The sequence below is a fragment of the Periplaneta americana genome, chromosome 5, assembly GCF_040183065.1.
Source record: "Periplaneta americana isolate PAMFEO1 chromosome 5, P.americana_PAMFEO1_priV1, whole genome shotgun sequence".
NCBI classification, from domain to species: Eukaryota; Metazoa; Arthropoda; class Insecta; order Blattodea; family Blattidae; genus Periplaneta; species Periplaneta americana.
The window spans coordinates 45582524-45598379 of record NC_091121.1 but is presented as its reverse complement, the minus strand read 5'-3'; the positions used below and the strand labels follow the sequence as shown (position 1 = coordinate 45598379).

The 15856-nt window shown below is 36.3% G+C and overlaps 1 protein-coding gene across 2 annotated transcripts in view; it reads right to left on the bottom strand.

The window, feature by feature from the left end:
* Positions 1 to 395: 395 nt before the first annotated feature.
* The window catches only part of lig (ubiquitin-associated protein-like lingerer), a 64718-nt gene continuing 49257 nt past the window's right edge, over positions 396 to 15856 (bottom strand). For both annotated transcript variants that reach the window (XM_069825568.1, XM_069825569.1), the window contains exons 15-19: positions 13944 to 14069; positions 9739 to 9996; positions 5033 to 5200; positions 1581 to 1610; positions 396 to 1498 (exon numbers count right to left, since the gene is read on the bottom strand). In XM_069825568.1, the coding sequence (XP_069681669.1) occupies positions 1397 to 1498; positions 1581 to 1610; positions 5033 to 5200; positions 9739 to 9996; positions 13944 to 14069 (684 nt within the window). In that variant the 3' untranslated portion in view covers positions 396 to 1396. The remainder of the gene's footprint in view (positions 1499 to 1580; positions 1611 to 5032; positions 5201 to 9738; positions 9997 to 13943; positions 14070 to 15856) is intronic.

The following is a 15856-nucleotide window of genomic DNA, read 5'->3' as shown; positions in this document are numbered from 1 at the left end:
CTTCATTGTCACATCTCATCCAAGCTGCAACTATGCTCGTTGCCTGCTTACAACAGATCTCTTCCCTTACCTCACACACATATCTACATTGCTGTATCACACTACTCAGCACTGGTCAGTTCCAAGCAGTGTAATGCAGTTCAGGCTCTCTTGCTGCTCTTTCACACTGGATATGAAATGATACGTCATTTTTTGAAACAAATTCCACTCATTTATTGTAACATCTGTGTTAGAGCATGAAATATGCTCCAGATTTTAAAAAATTGTATCCAACACACAAGAAGTTCAGCAAAGGAACTGTACACATTAAATATAATTAAAAGACACTGTCTGTTGCAACAGTCCGCGTCTGTGGCCTAGAGGCCTCTTCACTTGCACCAAGAAAGTACCACAAATTAATATTAATATTTATTTATACTTATGCATAACCAGTGATAGCAAATTATTCTTGCATACTACAAAATCCAATAGAAAATACAGAAGGAAAAATAATACAGGTTATATTCAGTGTCTCATCTCATGTTATTCACTGTTGTTCGCACTTACAAAATAATACTAAACTACACATATAATACACATCTTGAGATACAATTCTCATAGTACACTAACAATCACACTACAAGTCCAACCAAACTCGAACATATGACGTGGGTGCAAAAAGCCGAGAAGGCGAATACAAAACTCTCTATGTTCAAGTTCAGAGAGAGAGGAAAGTAAACAGAACTACAGCCTTTTAAAACAAACGATCTCATGTTCGAGAAATTAGATTTCTTCTACGATAGGTTCTCCATGTTTTCTACAGGCTCGATGGTAAAGGTGGATATATGAGAGTTATATCGTTAAGTAATACAAACAAGGAAGTGTAACATTATTTTCATATCATTTAATTCTTCAATGATCAAAACATTCTATACAAGAGAAGGGATGACGGCTACAAGTCCCTCATTATACAAATGCATTGCATTCTCCTATACACTTTTACTTTGAAGCTAACACAAAATACCACAACACACAAAATCAATGTGCTGAAGGGTTACCGGTAGTAACCAAAAAAATAACAACACAAACGACTATATGGAGTAGAGTGTGACCTACAAAAGTTTAATCCATCAAGAAAGAGTTTACGTTTATTGTGAGCTCAATTTCCAAATTATGTCGGTTTCTCTTTAGCACGTTTTGGACATAGTTTGTGTAAATGGCAACATTGCAGATTAAAAGATTTTCGTATCTATATATATATAAAAAAAATCTCAGTATGGACAAAAATGTTTTAATCATCAATGTTTGATTTGCACAAAGTATGCGACACCCTGCTGCACTGTTTAATGGTAAATAATTCACAAAGCACCTGTAAACCCCCCTCCCCCATCCATCCACCAAACCTGCCTTGCGCCCCTCAGTTGGCGGCCCAGTACGAAGGGCTGTAGCCTTGCTTGGCACCGGACTTGTTGGGCTGAGTTGACGACTGCGAGCGCTGGTTCGAACTGCTGCCCGACTCCTGCGCATGCACAAACACAGTGTTAGTCACCGAGCATCAGCGGGGCCCTGAAGCCTGTACCCAGAGCAACATGCTCACTTACCGAGCGCCTTCCCGGGTTTCTCATCTCCATCTGCAAGCAAGACAACACAATCTCTTATTAATGCAACAATTTCACGATTTCTGGCCAGCTTCACCAACATTTATCACATTTTTACTTGAAAAATGCCAAACTGCCCATTTTTTAATATCTCCTTATAATAACCATTTCATCAACACTGATCCACATCTATGTCAATATGAGTACAGAGTATTCAGAAGGATCTGCATCCTTCAAGGAAGCAGTGGCTATAAAAACAGAAATGTCTTAACTACACAGTCATATTGAAGATCATTTGCATATGAAACACTTATTAGAAGTGTTTCATTTTATTTTACTAGGTTATTTTACGACGCTTTATCAACAGCTTAGGTTATTTAGCGTCTGAATGAGATGAAGGTGATAATGCCGGTGAAATGATTCCAGGGTCCAGCACCAAAAGTTACCCAGCATTTGCTCATATTGGGTTGAGGGAAAACCCCGGAAAAACATCAACCAGGTAACTTGTCCCAACCGGGAATCGAACCCGGACCACCTGGTTTCGCGGCCAGACGCGCTAACCGTTACTCCACAGGTGTGGACGAAGTGTTTCATTTTCCATAAATATACAACTAATGAAAATGACAGAAAATTCCGAAAATGAATGCACAATGAAAGGACATAATTTAAAGAATGTCAGAAAGAAATAGCTATCCACCTCGTGACTGTCTGGTCACAGTATAAGAAGAATCAGTAGGGACAACTCTTGTCGGCACCTTTGATGTTGTTGGTACTAAATTCAAGCTCAGTAAGGTCTAGTTCTCAATGAATCCAACTATGTCGCTAGTATCAAACCACTATCAAAATATTAATAAAATATTTATTTATTTTATTGGTCAGTAATAAGAATAATCTTGTATATATATTATCTATCATTAATATTATGTCGCTAGGAAGTCAAAATACTTATATCCATTGTTGACGTTCATGTTCGCACTTCACCGCAACGGACGCCATGATGTATTATGTTGTACTTGGATCAATTTTACCAACATAAGCCTCAAACAGTGACTTGAACGTTAGCGTCAATTAGTGAATATTTTCATGATGATTGCATACGGAAGTAATTATTATTATGGTTATATTGCCATTCCTTTGCCTCATGTCTTTAAAAATGTTAAAAGATGAGTAATGAATGTTTTCAGTTAATATTAAATTATGCCAGCCTGTCGTAGATGGAGATCCATCTGGTGGAAGTTCCATGGAGATCCATCTGGTGGAAGTTCCAGATAATACACCCTGTTTCGTGACATGCGCACTCAGAATTTGTTCCCACGAAATGGCTTAGGTGTCTTTACTGTATGTTCTCTATACTGTGGTCTGGTATGGAAGGGCATTATTCCCAACAGCTTCTACCAACTCTTTGTGGCATTCTCTGGCATTCCCCCCATGGAGAATGGCTATTTTGATATATAAGTTACATCCATCCTGCACGGCAGTACACTGACAACTGATTTAACACAACTTTCTGTTCTATTACAGACAAGCACAGAGCCATCTTGTGCTGTGGACACACACTATGACTGCACGGCTTCCATGCGACATATGACATTTTGATGCCAAACCCTTACCTTTGAAAAAAAAATAGTTGCCATGACTTACACCCCAACCCTCGTATAATACTAAATTTGTTTTGAAAATTCAAAAGGCAACCATTACAGTCTTCAACAATGCTGCTAACTTATGAAACAAACATTCAACAAGAAATTACACCAAACCACAACCTTTCCCCAGACAGATTCAGAGATATTTATATTTTTTAATAGTGCAGGTTGAGGAAAAAAAAATAGTTTGATGCATAGAATGTATTACATAATTAAACACACACAATTAAAATCTTTCAATAAATTATACACCAAATTACCCAGAAAATTCCATATAATTATTTGGAACAAAGAAAAATAAATTCTGATTTCCTTTTTTTTTTTTTTTTTTTTTTTTTTCAAATTTGATCTTCGATCTTGATCTAACCCCAGATCACATATTAACAGATGGATCATCCTTATGGACTTTGATGGCAACACCTTTTATCAATTGCACTATACTGCCATCTAATAACTGCAGAAGATGTCATGTTATAACTCTCATTTGAATTGCATAGAGCAACTCTACTACCATCTAGCAGTCATTGTCAATGCTGGTGGCGATCTTTGTGGTTGTTCTCTTCCACATGTTAACATTTTTAACTAGTAGTAGTAAAATGATGATGATGACTACAGACAGAAAAGCAAAACATGCATGGCAAGTACAGTAGAATCCCGGCACCAAAGGGACCAGGCTAGTTCCGGATACGAGATTTTGCCGGATAATTGAATAAATACTGGTACATACAAAAAAAAAAGTTCGTATTTCATGGTGGCGGATTTTCATTATTAAAACAGATCACTATCCACTATCCACTGAAAATAAAAGTTCTTGTGAACTTCCTAATGTAGCAAAACTGACAGACCAGACTGTGACAATCTGACAGATTTAAACTTTTTTTTTTTGCCCGGCCAAAAGTGCTGTTGTTTTGGTATTGCCGGTTATTTGGGTGCCGGATACAAGGGATTTTACTGTAGTAATGTTAGAACAAATGAATATGTGACATTAACTCTTAAAAATACAACAGCAAATTGCTATGAAATGGTAAGCTACACAATATTCTATTGCAGAAATATGAACATTTCTATTTCATTCCAAATTAACCAATCATTTTACTGAAAGGATTTATGAAATTTGTATAATAGGTTCGAAAATGCTATTTACTTTTTCATCCAGTGTACTTAAGATGACCAAATGTGTAATACTTCAACGTTTTGTAGTTATCTATGTACAAGTAGTCTGTTTAACTGACCAAACATTCATCTTCAGATTTGAAAATTGATTCCACATGTCAGAGATTAATGATGATCATGATGAGGATGATGAACTAAAAATAAGCTATTTGACTGTCGATAAATATTAGACATGGTGTACCATTAGATGAACGGCTAGTGTGTTAGCTTTCCGTGCGGTAACCAGGTTCGAATCCTGGTGGTGGACAAAGATGGTGCTTGGTGATAGGGATTCTAGAGGTACTCCTGTTTCCTCAGTCAGAATTTCACAACTGCTCCATTAACCAACAACCATAATCAACATACAGTGCTATGTAGTAGTTCACCCTCTCATGATGAGCTAAGGGCAACACCTACAGGTAGCTAAGAGAACTACAGCTTTGGTGCATCACCTACTGATGGAGACACTTGGGGGGTAAATGAAGGAGGATAAATTAAAAAAAAAAAAAAAAAAGACATTTGCCAACTTGTCTCAACCAAGGTTGGTGAAACTGACCATTTATCAACATTATTTAATTGCAAGAGACAGAGTTACCAACTAAATTTAATGCATACTTCGTGAATAAGTTTTCAACCAACCAACAACAAATGGTGCCATACCTGGTGCAGTGGCTGATGGATCAGCGGAGTGGAGTGGTGTTGCTGGTGCGGCATGGCAGGAATAAACAGATGCGGGGCATAGGCACCGCTAGGCCCCATCGGTGTGCTCTGACTGCCCAAGTTGAATGGGGGCGGAGTCCCAGAATGGAATCCCTGCTTCTCATATGACTGTAGAAAACACAGAGAACATTACAAATTACAGTATGTTCCTTGCAAATGAATTTCAAAAGTAGTCCTTTTAACATAAAGTAACCATAATAGTAGCCTTTAAAATTCAGTGAACTTTTCATTATTTTCCACCAGATTCTGCCCAGAGAAGTGTAGTACTTTAAAATTAAAATATATATTGTCCCAGCTTCTTTACAAAAAATGTCACTAGTAATAAAATGACAAGCAGTAAGAGTAGCCTTTACAGCTGGGATTAGGAGCAGTGCAAGTTTCCTCACATTCTATACTCAGTGTACTTTATAAGGAAGTAATAAAAGGAAAAAATGAAGGAAAAAAATGGAAAGAAAAAAAAAAGATATCCAAATGGAGCATCATGGAAATAGAAGCCATGAAAGTGCTTGGGTGCCATGAAAGTTGAGTTCTAGGTTTTCATCATATGTACAGCAGTGGCAAAAACTCTGGACCAACCCTTGTAGCTGATTTCAGAGCCTTGTTCACTCCAAAGCACGATAAACTGGTAACTAAGACTTTCGTGGTTCGAATCCTGCTAGGGAAGGAAACTTTTTTTGTTCCTTATTCAAATTTATTCCCAATACTTTTCGATTGCTGGTAAAATTCATGTTCTGGGAATAATAAGTTAATTAAGTAGTAAAATATCGCTGCAATCGAAAAGTATTGGGAATAAATTTGAATAAGGAACAAAAAAAGTTTCCTTCCCAGGCAGGATTCGAACCACGAAAGTCTTAGTTACCAGTCTATTGTGCTCTGGAGTGAACAAGGCTCTGAAATCAGCTATAAGGGTCAGTCCGACTTTTTTTTTTGCCACAACTGTACTAGAATGAACTTCATGTTGTTATTGTTCTACAGCCTAATATTTGGCGATAAAGCCATTAGTCTTCTTGCAATCCAAAATTTATGAGGGATGCATCAATATCAAATGGGGGCACAATGATATGCAAAAGAAAGTCCCCATTATGTTGGGTGAACAGTATAGAGCAGAAGAGGTTTCACAGCCTCGCACGGCCTTGAGTCCCCATCTCCGCACGCATAGCCGGCCGGTCAACCGTGAAACCTGTTCTGCTCTATACTGTTCACCCAGTTTTTGTGGGCTTCAGACAAAATACATTCAATTCTCACTATCCACATGTTTAGTGTTTACAGATTCACATCTGTAAAATAGTGTAACCCATTTTTTTGCCACTTACATACTTACATGTTCTTAATTTATGTTTTTCAGTGATTTTGTAATAATGCCCATGTTTCACATATGCATGTACGAAGAGTGTCCATTTGTGTTATCCCTAACACATTTCTAAAGCAAATAATATTGTTTAAATCCTGTAATCACACTTATATTTGAAAATAAACATAATAGATTTACAAGTGTCCACATCTTTCTGGTACATCACAGCAGCTGCTAAAATGGAACACACACAACAAACAGCTGTCATAAAATACTTGCAGAAACGTAGCATGAGTCCAACTCTAATTCAGTGCAGCTAATGTGAGACTAAGGCCCAATTGTATAAAGCTCCCTGACTAAAGATCAATTTTGATCGAAGATCGAAAAGTAAACCGAGTTCAGACACTTCTTCTATTGTATAAAACTTTTCTGCGATCAAATTACCTTGGTTCAAATGCAATCTAAGTTCACGTGAAAAGGATTTGGCAACATCGCATAAACAGGTGAAATAGGTGATGCGCGGACCATGTTATACAGGTTTGTTCAGTGTTGCCAATCTAGCGATTTTAACTCTTTTTCAACAACAATTTCTTTTAACTTTTATATTGCTTAAATAGGGCTTTAGTGACCTTTTTAGCACCCCATAGTGACCAAATTTAATCTTTCTTTGTTGATAATGAGAAATCTAGCGACTTTACAACTACTTTTTGGCGACTTTCCGTATTACACTCTGTTGGAGACACTGTTTTTTTTTCAATGTAAATAATGGCGGACAATAAGAAGAAGGTTGACTGTTCTCCAAGTTGTTATCATGTTATGGTGTTTGATATTGCTAAACATAATAAAGCTTTATAAAACGACAATTTTCATTTAGTAATACAGTTAATTGAACATTTATGAATGTACCTATCATATCCATTAATAATTAATGGTTGTTATAAACATAATATAATTATAGGTTAAGTTATTTGATACTGCTGAACACGATAAAGCCTTATAAAATATAAGAATGTTTGTGTATTAAGGCAAGAAATTGAAAGAAATATATATAAATGTACGTAACATATCTATTAATATTAATAATAATGGATATTTTATTTGCACAATCTGTGACTCGTATATTTCGAACAGAAAAGAAATAACTGAACTTGGATCATCTAACTTAATCGGAGAAATTTCTTCAGTCAAAGTTGACTTTAGTTTGAGACAAATTAAACTCAGATTAGACTTTATACAACACAAAATTCCAAATTCAGCTGAAACAAGGATCAATTTAACCTCTGATCTAAGATTAAATGGTTTATACAATTGGGCCTAAATGAATGTGCAATATCACATGACTTAGTTGAACGGTGGTTTTGTGTCTAAGTGTGGTAGAGAATTGTATGAAGACCAACTTGCTGATGGTCCACCAAGCATGAAAACGTTCATAAAATCCACGTTCTTGAAGTGCAAGACTGACAAACACATATCAGGCAAATTACAAAGGAAACAAATCCAGGGTCCAGTGCCGAAAGTTACCCCGCAAAATTCATGTTAACATAGTAGTACATAATATTTCGACCAACGAATTAGCCTTGAAAAAATTAACACAACGAATATTAGCTCCAACTCAAAAGCAACCTCGAGTTGTGATCACAATGTACAGGGAACAAACAGAATTTCAATAAAAGGTTTGTAACTATGAATGAAACCTGCATATGTTGCTACAATCTGAAGACCAAATTCAAAGTATGCAGTGGAAATATCAAGATTCTCCAACTTCCAGCAAATTCAAAACACAAACCATCCAAAGACAAAATTCTGGCTTCAGTTTTCTGGGATTCTAAAGGAGTGACCGCGGTAAAAAAAACTACTATCACAGGAACTTATGCAAATTTAACATCAAAATTACAGGAAAAAATTAACAGAAAATGACGTGTATACTTGACTAAGTCAGTATGACAATGAAACCAATCACACTTCCAATGCTGCTACTGCTGCTTTAGGCAAAACAGGATTTCAGTTGGCAGAATACCCAACCTACTCACCAGATTTAGTCCGAGTGACTTCAAACTGCCCCCCCCCCCTCCCCGCCTCCACCAAAAAAACTCACAATTGCCGTGAAAAAATTTTTCTGCCAATAAAAAGGTGATAGAGGTTATGAATGGAGGTAGAGGTTGGAAAGAATATTTTCCAGGAAGCTATGGGACAAATTAATCAGCCTACAAGGAGACAATGCTGAAAACTACAGTAACCAACTTTTGATTTCTTAAAGATAAAAATAAGTCAGGGATGGAGCAAATGAAGTAACCTCATGTCCGCGAATAAGTTAAGTGAAAATTGGTACACCATAAACTGTGCATACAATACTTTTACAAAGAAAAGATAGTACAAAATGAATTTATAAAATGCACACTATAATAACTTAAACTGGTTTTTACAAGTACGGTACACGAAATGACGAGTTCTTGGTGATAAGTAGCAAACATGTGCGGTGAACAGGGTCCTGCATGAACCTAACATCCTTCTTCCCATAGGTTGAATAGTTTCGTATTTACGGGATTTTCTACAAACCTTACTGTATCTCCAAACATAGCAAGGACTGAGTACAAAGTTTTGCCAACAGTTGTTTAATGTCCACTGTTCTCACTTTGAGAGAGGAACAGAGATTGAGGGTTTTTGAGAATAAGGTTCTTAGGAAAATATTTGGGACTAAAAGGGATGAAGTTACAGGAGAATGGACAAAGTTACACAACGCAGAGCTGCATGCATTGTATTCTTCACCTGCATAATCCAGACGTTTGAGAAGGGCAGGGCATGTAGCACGTATGGGCGAATCGAGAAATGCATATAGAATGTTAGTTGGGAGGCCAGAGGGGAAAAGACCTTTGGGGAGGCCGAGACGTAGATGGGAAGATAATATTAAAATGGATTTGAGGGAGGTGAGATATGGTGATAGAGACTGGATTAATCTTGCTCAGGATAGGGACCAATGGCGGGCTTATGTGAGGGTGGCAATGAACCTCCAGGTTCCTTAAAAGCCAGTAAGTAAGTTCTGCTGTACTTTAAAAGGGAATACAACGAATACAGAGACAAAAGATCCCCTTGAGCAAAATATTAGATTCCTGTTAGATCACTCGTTTTACAAAAGCATTAGAATTTCTCAACCCAAATCTGAAGCGGTGTGATGTTGGGAGGTGTCCTCACATCAGCCAATTGGAATGTTTACTATCTCTGAACACATCACAATTTAATACTTGATTCTGAAAAATACTCGAAAAGAAACATTTTCGAATATTTTGTAAGCAGGAACTTCAGATATGCAGGACGTATATAACAAGTCTAATTTTCATTGTATCGCATAAATACTCACATTCACTTTGCCCAGAGTGACATGTGATTTGCCATACATGGTAGCACTGAGATCAGTTGCAGACGAACCACTGGTGCCTGCACTTGCACCCACACCCGCCTTGCTCTGGGACTGACTGCTGGACACGTAGCCAGTCTTCCCATAGTCTTGGTTCTGTGCAAGGCCATCATAACCCGAACCATAGCCTGAGCCGTAACTCCCCGGTTTGGGGTACTGCGTGCTGGTTGTGCTGCCATGGGCATTGGTGGCTGGAGGCATCTGGAGGAACACAGCACTCAATGACACCAATAACACATGAAGACATACAAATGAACACAGTATTCAATCACAACAATGCATCTAAAGAAGCACTGTATTCAATCACAACAGTACACAATGAAGGCATCTAAAGGATTCAGTATTCAATCACAATACACACATGAAGGCATCTAAAGAAGCACTGTATTCAATCACAATAATACACACATAAAGGCATCTAAAGGAGCACTGTATTCAATCACAATAATACACACATGAAGGCATCTAAAGGAGGACAGAATTCAATCACAACAATATACACATGAAGGCATCTAAACAAGCACAGTATTCAATCACAACAGTACACAATGAAGGCATCTAAAGGATTCAGTATTCAATCACAATACACACATGAAGGCATCTAAAGAAGCACTGTATTCAATCACAATAATACACACATAAAGGCATCTAAAGGAGCACTGTATTCAATCACAATAATACACACATGAAGGCATCTAAAGGAGGACAGAATTCAATCACAACAATATACACATGAAGGCATCTAAACAAGCACAGTATTCAATCACAACAGTACACAATGAAGGCATCTAAAGGACTCAGTATTCAATCACAATAATACACACATAAAGGCATCTAAAGAAGCACAGTATTCAATCACAACAGTACACAATGAAGGTATCTACAGGACTCAGTATTCAATCACAATAATACACACATAAAGGCATCTAAAGAAGCACAGTATTCAATCACAACAGTACACAATGAAGGCATCTAAAGGACTCAGTATTCAATCACAATAATACACACATAAACGCATCTAAAGAAGCACAGTATTCAATCACAACAGTACACAATGAAGGCATCTAAAGGACTCAGTATTCAATCACAATAATACACACATAAACGCATCTAAAGAAGCACAGTATTCAATCACAACAGTACACAATGAAGGCATCTAAAGGACTCAGTATTCAATCACAATAATACACACATAAACGCATCTAAAGAAGCACAGTATTCAATCACAACAATACACACATGAAGGCATCCAAAGGAGCACAGTATTCAATCACAATAATACACACATGAAGGATCTAAATGAGCACAGTATTCAATCACAATACACACATGAAGGCATCTAAATGAGCATAGTATTCAATCACAATACACACATGAAGGCATCTAAATGAGCATAGTATTCAATCACAATACACACATGAAGGCATCTAAAGGATTACAGTATTCAATCACAACAATACACACGTGAAGGCATCTAAAGGAGGACAGTATTCAATCACATGAAGGCATCTAAAGGAACACAGTATTCAATCACAACAATACACACATGAAGGCATCTAAAGGATTACAGTATTCAATCACAACAATACACACGTTAAGGGCATCTAATGGAGCACAGTATTCAATCACAACAATACACACAAGGAGGCATCTGAAGCTACAAGGAACATAGTACTCAATCATAACAATGCACACATAGTTTGAACAATACATTCATTTCCACCTCCGCAGCATCATTGTTTTGTGCTGTTCTCCCTTCTGGACAAATTCTCTGGATCGATTGTAGAGAAATGCCACAGGCCTTGGCAGTGGCTGTCTGCATTGATGATAGGATGCTTTTAACGTCATCAGAGTTTTTAAGTTCTTTCAAAAAACAGCCAACTTAATAAATAATGCCTTCAGTATGATTTATGATATCAGGGCTCGACTGAGACATGATAGCGATTCTTGGGTGATTAAGCTTAGTATTTAAAAATATTGTTTATGAGATATATTTGAACAAGAGAACAAGCTCTAACAAAGTAGTATCAATCACAGACGAGCACCTAACAATAACTAACATTCGAATGCAGGGACAGGAAGGCTCCCTGTTCAGGACATAAACCTCTAGAGAAAGTGTGGGGTGAGCCGTTTCCGTAAAACCCGCCTATTACTTTTGTCTCTACTTTAACATGCTCGAAAGTCAACAAGAATAGCAATATTATTCTGCATCTGACAGTATTGCGTTCTAACTTTCATTCCCAAGTTTTGTAATTGTAAGGCAAGCTGATGGAGAAGAAAATAGTCTATTAAAATGCATATCATACTATAAAACTCAATACAATCTGTAAACATCAAGAAAAGCAGTACAACCAGTTTCACCCTCCATCATCAAGATAATTCTATCAATGTAAAATGATGTTGTTGTTTTCTAATGCCAGGCATTTGACAATAAAGTCATTTGACCTCTTGCACTCCAATATGTCAAATGTTTATGAGCTTATTTTCATTTCATCAATGTTCACAATATCTGATATTTGTCAAATCAACGGTTATATTTGCAGATGGTATTTCAATCTGTTGATTGAATTCACTATCCTCTAATCACTGAATAATTACAGAATTATCATCTTCAGTATAAGGATAAAAGTAAAATTTGTCTTTCTACAGTACATGAGAAATAAGATAATTGACATCTGCTGCCTTGTGATGAGAGAGCATAGTATTGTTACACCTCCTGTTACTGTCAGTCTCCAATTGTGCATCGCATATATCTTCTTCTTTATTACTATCATTGTTTTCACTGCCTTCGAATAACTGCTGAGACAACGGGATGATATGAGTATATGTAAAACTTAGTCAATTAATGTACTACGTTGCTGAACCGTGAACAAACAGAGCACAATGCACCACACTTGGAAATGGACGTGGAATACAATCCGATATGAATTGCTACAATGATGATGTTTGATTCCTTATGTCACCCCTGGGTCATGAATTGTGATTGGGAAAGGTGATGTTAAGTCTCCACACAAGCACTTTCACCCACACATCGTCAAATACAACCTTATTTCTCGTGCACTGTGACCTATTATGTAAATTCTGTATTTATTTCAGCAAAATGGGGCATAATTTTGATGTTAAGATGTTAAATCTCGTATGTGTGCATGCGTGCATGTAAAATATGAAATAAATTCCTTTACTAGGGAGAAATAGTGGGTATGTTTTGCTGGATAATGATAAAGATACATCACGAAATCACCTATCAAAAGAAGTGTTAAAAATTCTGAACAAAATTTATACTATCCTAGCTATACAAATAGATCACTACTGATTTTTTAGACTTTACATAACACATTAACTTCATACTGTCTTTTTTGACATTACTTCTAGCATACAAGTTCTTATTGCTTTTCCCATCAGTCCTTTTATTTTCAATTATGTGTTAATACTCTCCAATTAAACAATGTCAATGCCTTTTCATTGGGCTTTTTTCTTTATGTATTCTTTTCCTGTATTTTTTATCGTGTTTATTTCCACAAATCGCCATACTAACAAAAATAAAGTTTTATTTTCAATAAATGTGTTCGATACGCAAATGATTCTTAGTCTGAATGACCAATCATCACATTTCTATATTATAACCTTTGCTTCTACAATACATGCATGGTCTTGGATTATATTGCAATGGGTAGAGATCAAACAAGTTCACGAGCATTTAGACCACTAAGATGGGCCCATTGTGCTACATCCTTAACAGCACCTCACTGACCCATACATCCCTCAAACCACCCAAGATGGTAGACAAATTTCTAGATACTAAAATCAGAGTGCTGCTGATGGTGATGAAATAGGGTCAAAAATGTCTTAAAGTATAGTGACACAAAACATGTGCCGCTGTTTCACTTTCTATCTTGCACCTGTCTTAGAATTATCAAATAAATCCACTGTATGTAAGTGATTTTTTGGTACTTATTTTTAATTCTTACAATTAGTCATAGATTTTATTCACTCTAAACATGAACTAAGGAACTGACATCGTTGATAATTTGTTGACCGGTGTTAACGAAATGTTTATGTTAATGGCATACTATTTGACGTTGATCAAACAAAATCTGATAAATGTTGGTGAAACTGGACTGCAGACTATAATATGTAATGAAACATACCGGGTAGATGGCAGGTGTTCCATATTGAAAGCTGCCTGGCATCATTCCTCCTCCATAGAAATAGGCGTAACCTGGAGGCAATGCTGTTGGATTCAACATTGGCTGCTGATGTGCCTGAGTTGCACTCTGTAATAAATGAAAAACATGCATCTCACTACTATAATAAAATGAGAGAACACTGCCTGCACATGGTTCTCCATATATCCTAATGTATGTAAGCTGAGTATTATGATCACTTGAAAAGTCAGATCAATGTCACTTACTACAATAAACCAGTCTTCCCCTCTCTTACCAACAAATTACTTTCATTTATGTTCCTCATTTCGCTAGTCATTTATTTACATGTTTCCGACTGTCATAAAAGTCAAGTTAAATAATGGCCCTGTGATTTCAATTGTGGTGTTAGATTTGAGTCTTTTTACGAGAATCAGAATTTAAATAAATTAGAAAGTAAATATATCTTATTTTTCTGAAAAGTCAATACAGGTATTCTGCACATTGAACTCTACTGTGACTTAAAATCTCCTCTATGATTTATGAGGCCTCGCTACAGCAGATACATCCTGTGAAACTGCAATTAAAGATCTGTTTCAATTATTGTATCATAATGTTCTAGAATGCACTTGAGATGATAGTGCTGTTTTCCATAAGGCTGTTATTTTAAAACATTTGCCCCCCTGGCATCTCAATACACAACTATTAGATCTCTCCAATCTCTGGTTAAACTTTTATAGGTTGAAGAAAAAAAAAAATTTTTTTTAAACTTTATTTTTAGTTCAATTGAAGTCTAAACTGCAACGGAAAATAAAACGGAACTTATTTTGAAAGTCATGATTCATTATGAATATCATTGATAGATACCATATGATCATTTTAAAATACACCAACCTTCAATGTTACCAGTATTTTTAACTGTGAGGGGTGAGGGACTTACCTCGTTACTGTTTTTTTGGTATTGTTTTGTGAATAGGGAAAAGCTTTATCCAAGTTTTTTAACTTAATTTATTGCCACTCTAATATTTGGAACATTCAGCACTCATAAGCATCTGCAATTAGTTCCTTCAGTTCATCACACAAAATAACATTCTTCTGCCCAAAAAGAGTATCATTTTTATTCTATTTTTAAACACTTAAATATAGTTAAATGCTACAACATTACAGGAAACAGTGGTAAACAGATTTGGGTGTAGCAACACAAGACAAGATAATCAAGGAATATGAGAAAACAATAAAATCAGAAAACACTATATTGTTCTACTTGCCGCGCAAAAAGATAATAGAAGCTGCTGTGATGAAAGAATATGTTGCTGCAGGTAATAAAAAATTTTAAGGTACCAATCGTACCAGTATCATTCAATCTTCAAGCCAACATCCAAACCAAGAGGCAGAATGCTCGCAATTTGCTTTTAGTAATTTTCATACTGTGATGAATGGCCGAACAGATGAATTTTTCTGCACAAGATATAAAGTAAAATAACAAACACAAGTGAAGATGTAAGTGACCAGTGCCCAAATACAGATGTGGTTTAAGAAAATAAATCACATTGCAATTCACTGTTCTCGCAAGCATGAAACAATTCTTAAGAAGTTTACGATGCTTCTCTGTGCTAATGAAGGTGGAGCTTCCCATTTTATATAAAGTATGTCAACCTCTATATGACACTGTAATTATTTAAGCTTTTGTTCCACACTTCACACAATGTGTTACATTACACCAGCATATTGAATCACGAATTTCAAATCAAATCACTATTCAGGAAGATAGAATCTCCATACTGGCTGATTCTAAGGATGCATATTTCAATCATACTGGTTTCACCCAAGCAAAATGAAAAGAAGCAGAATTCTGGAAACTACAAGATCTAGAAAGACGAAGTACAATTTCTGAATAACTGAATATGCATTCCTCTCCT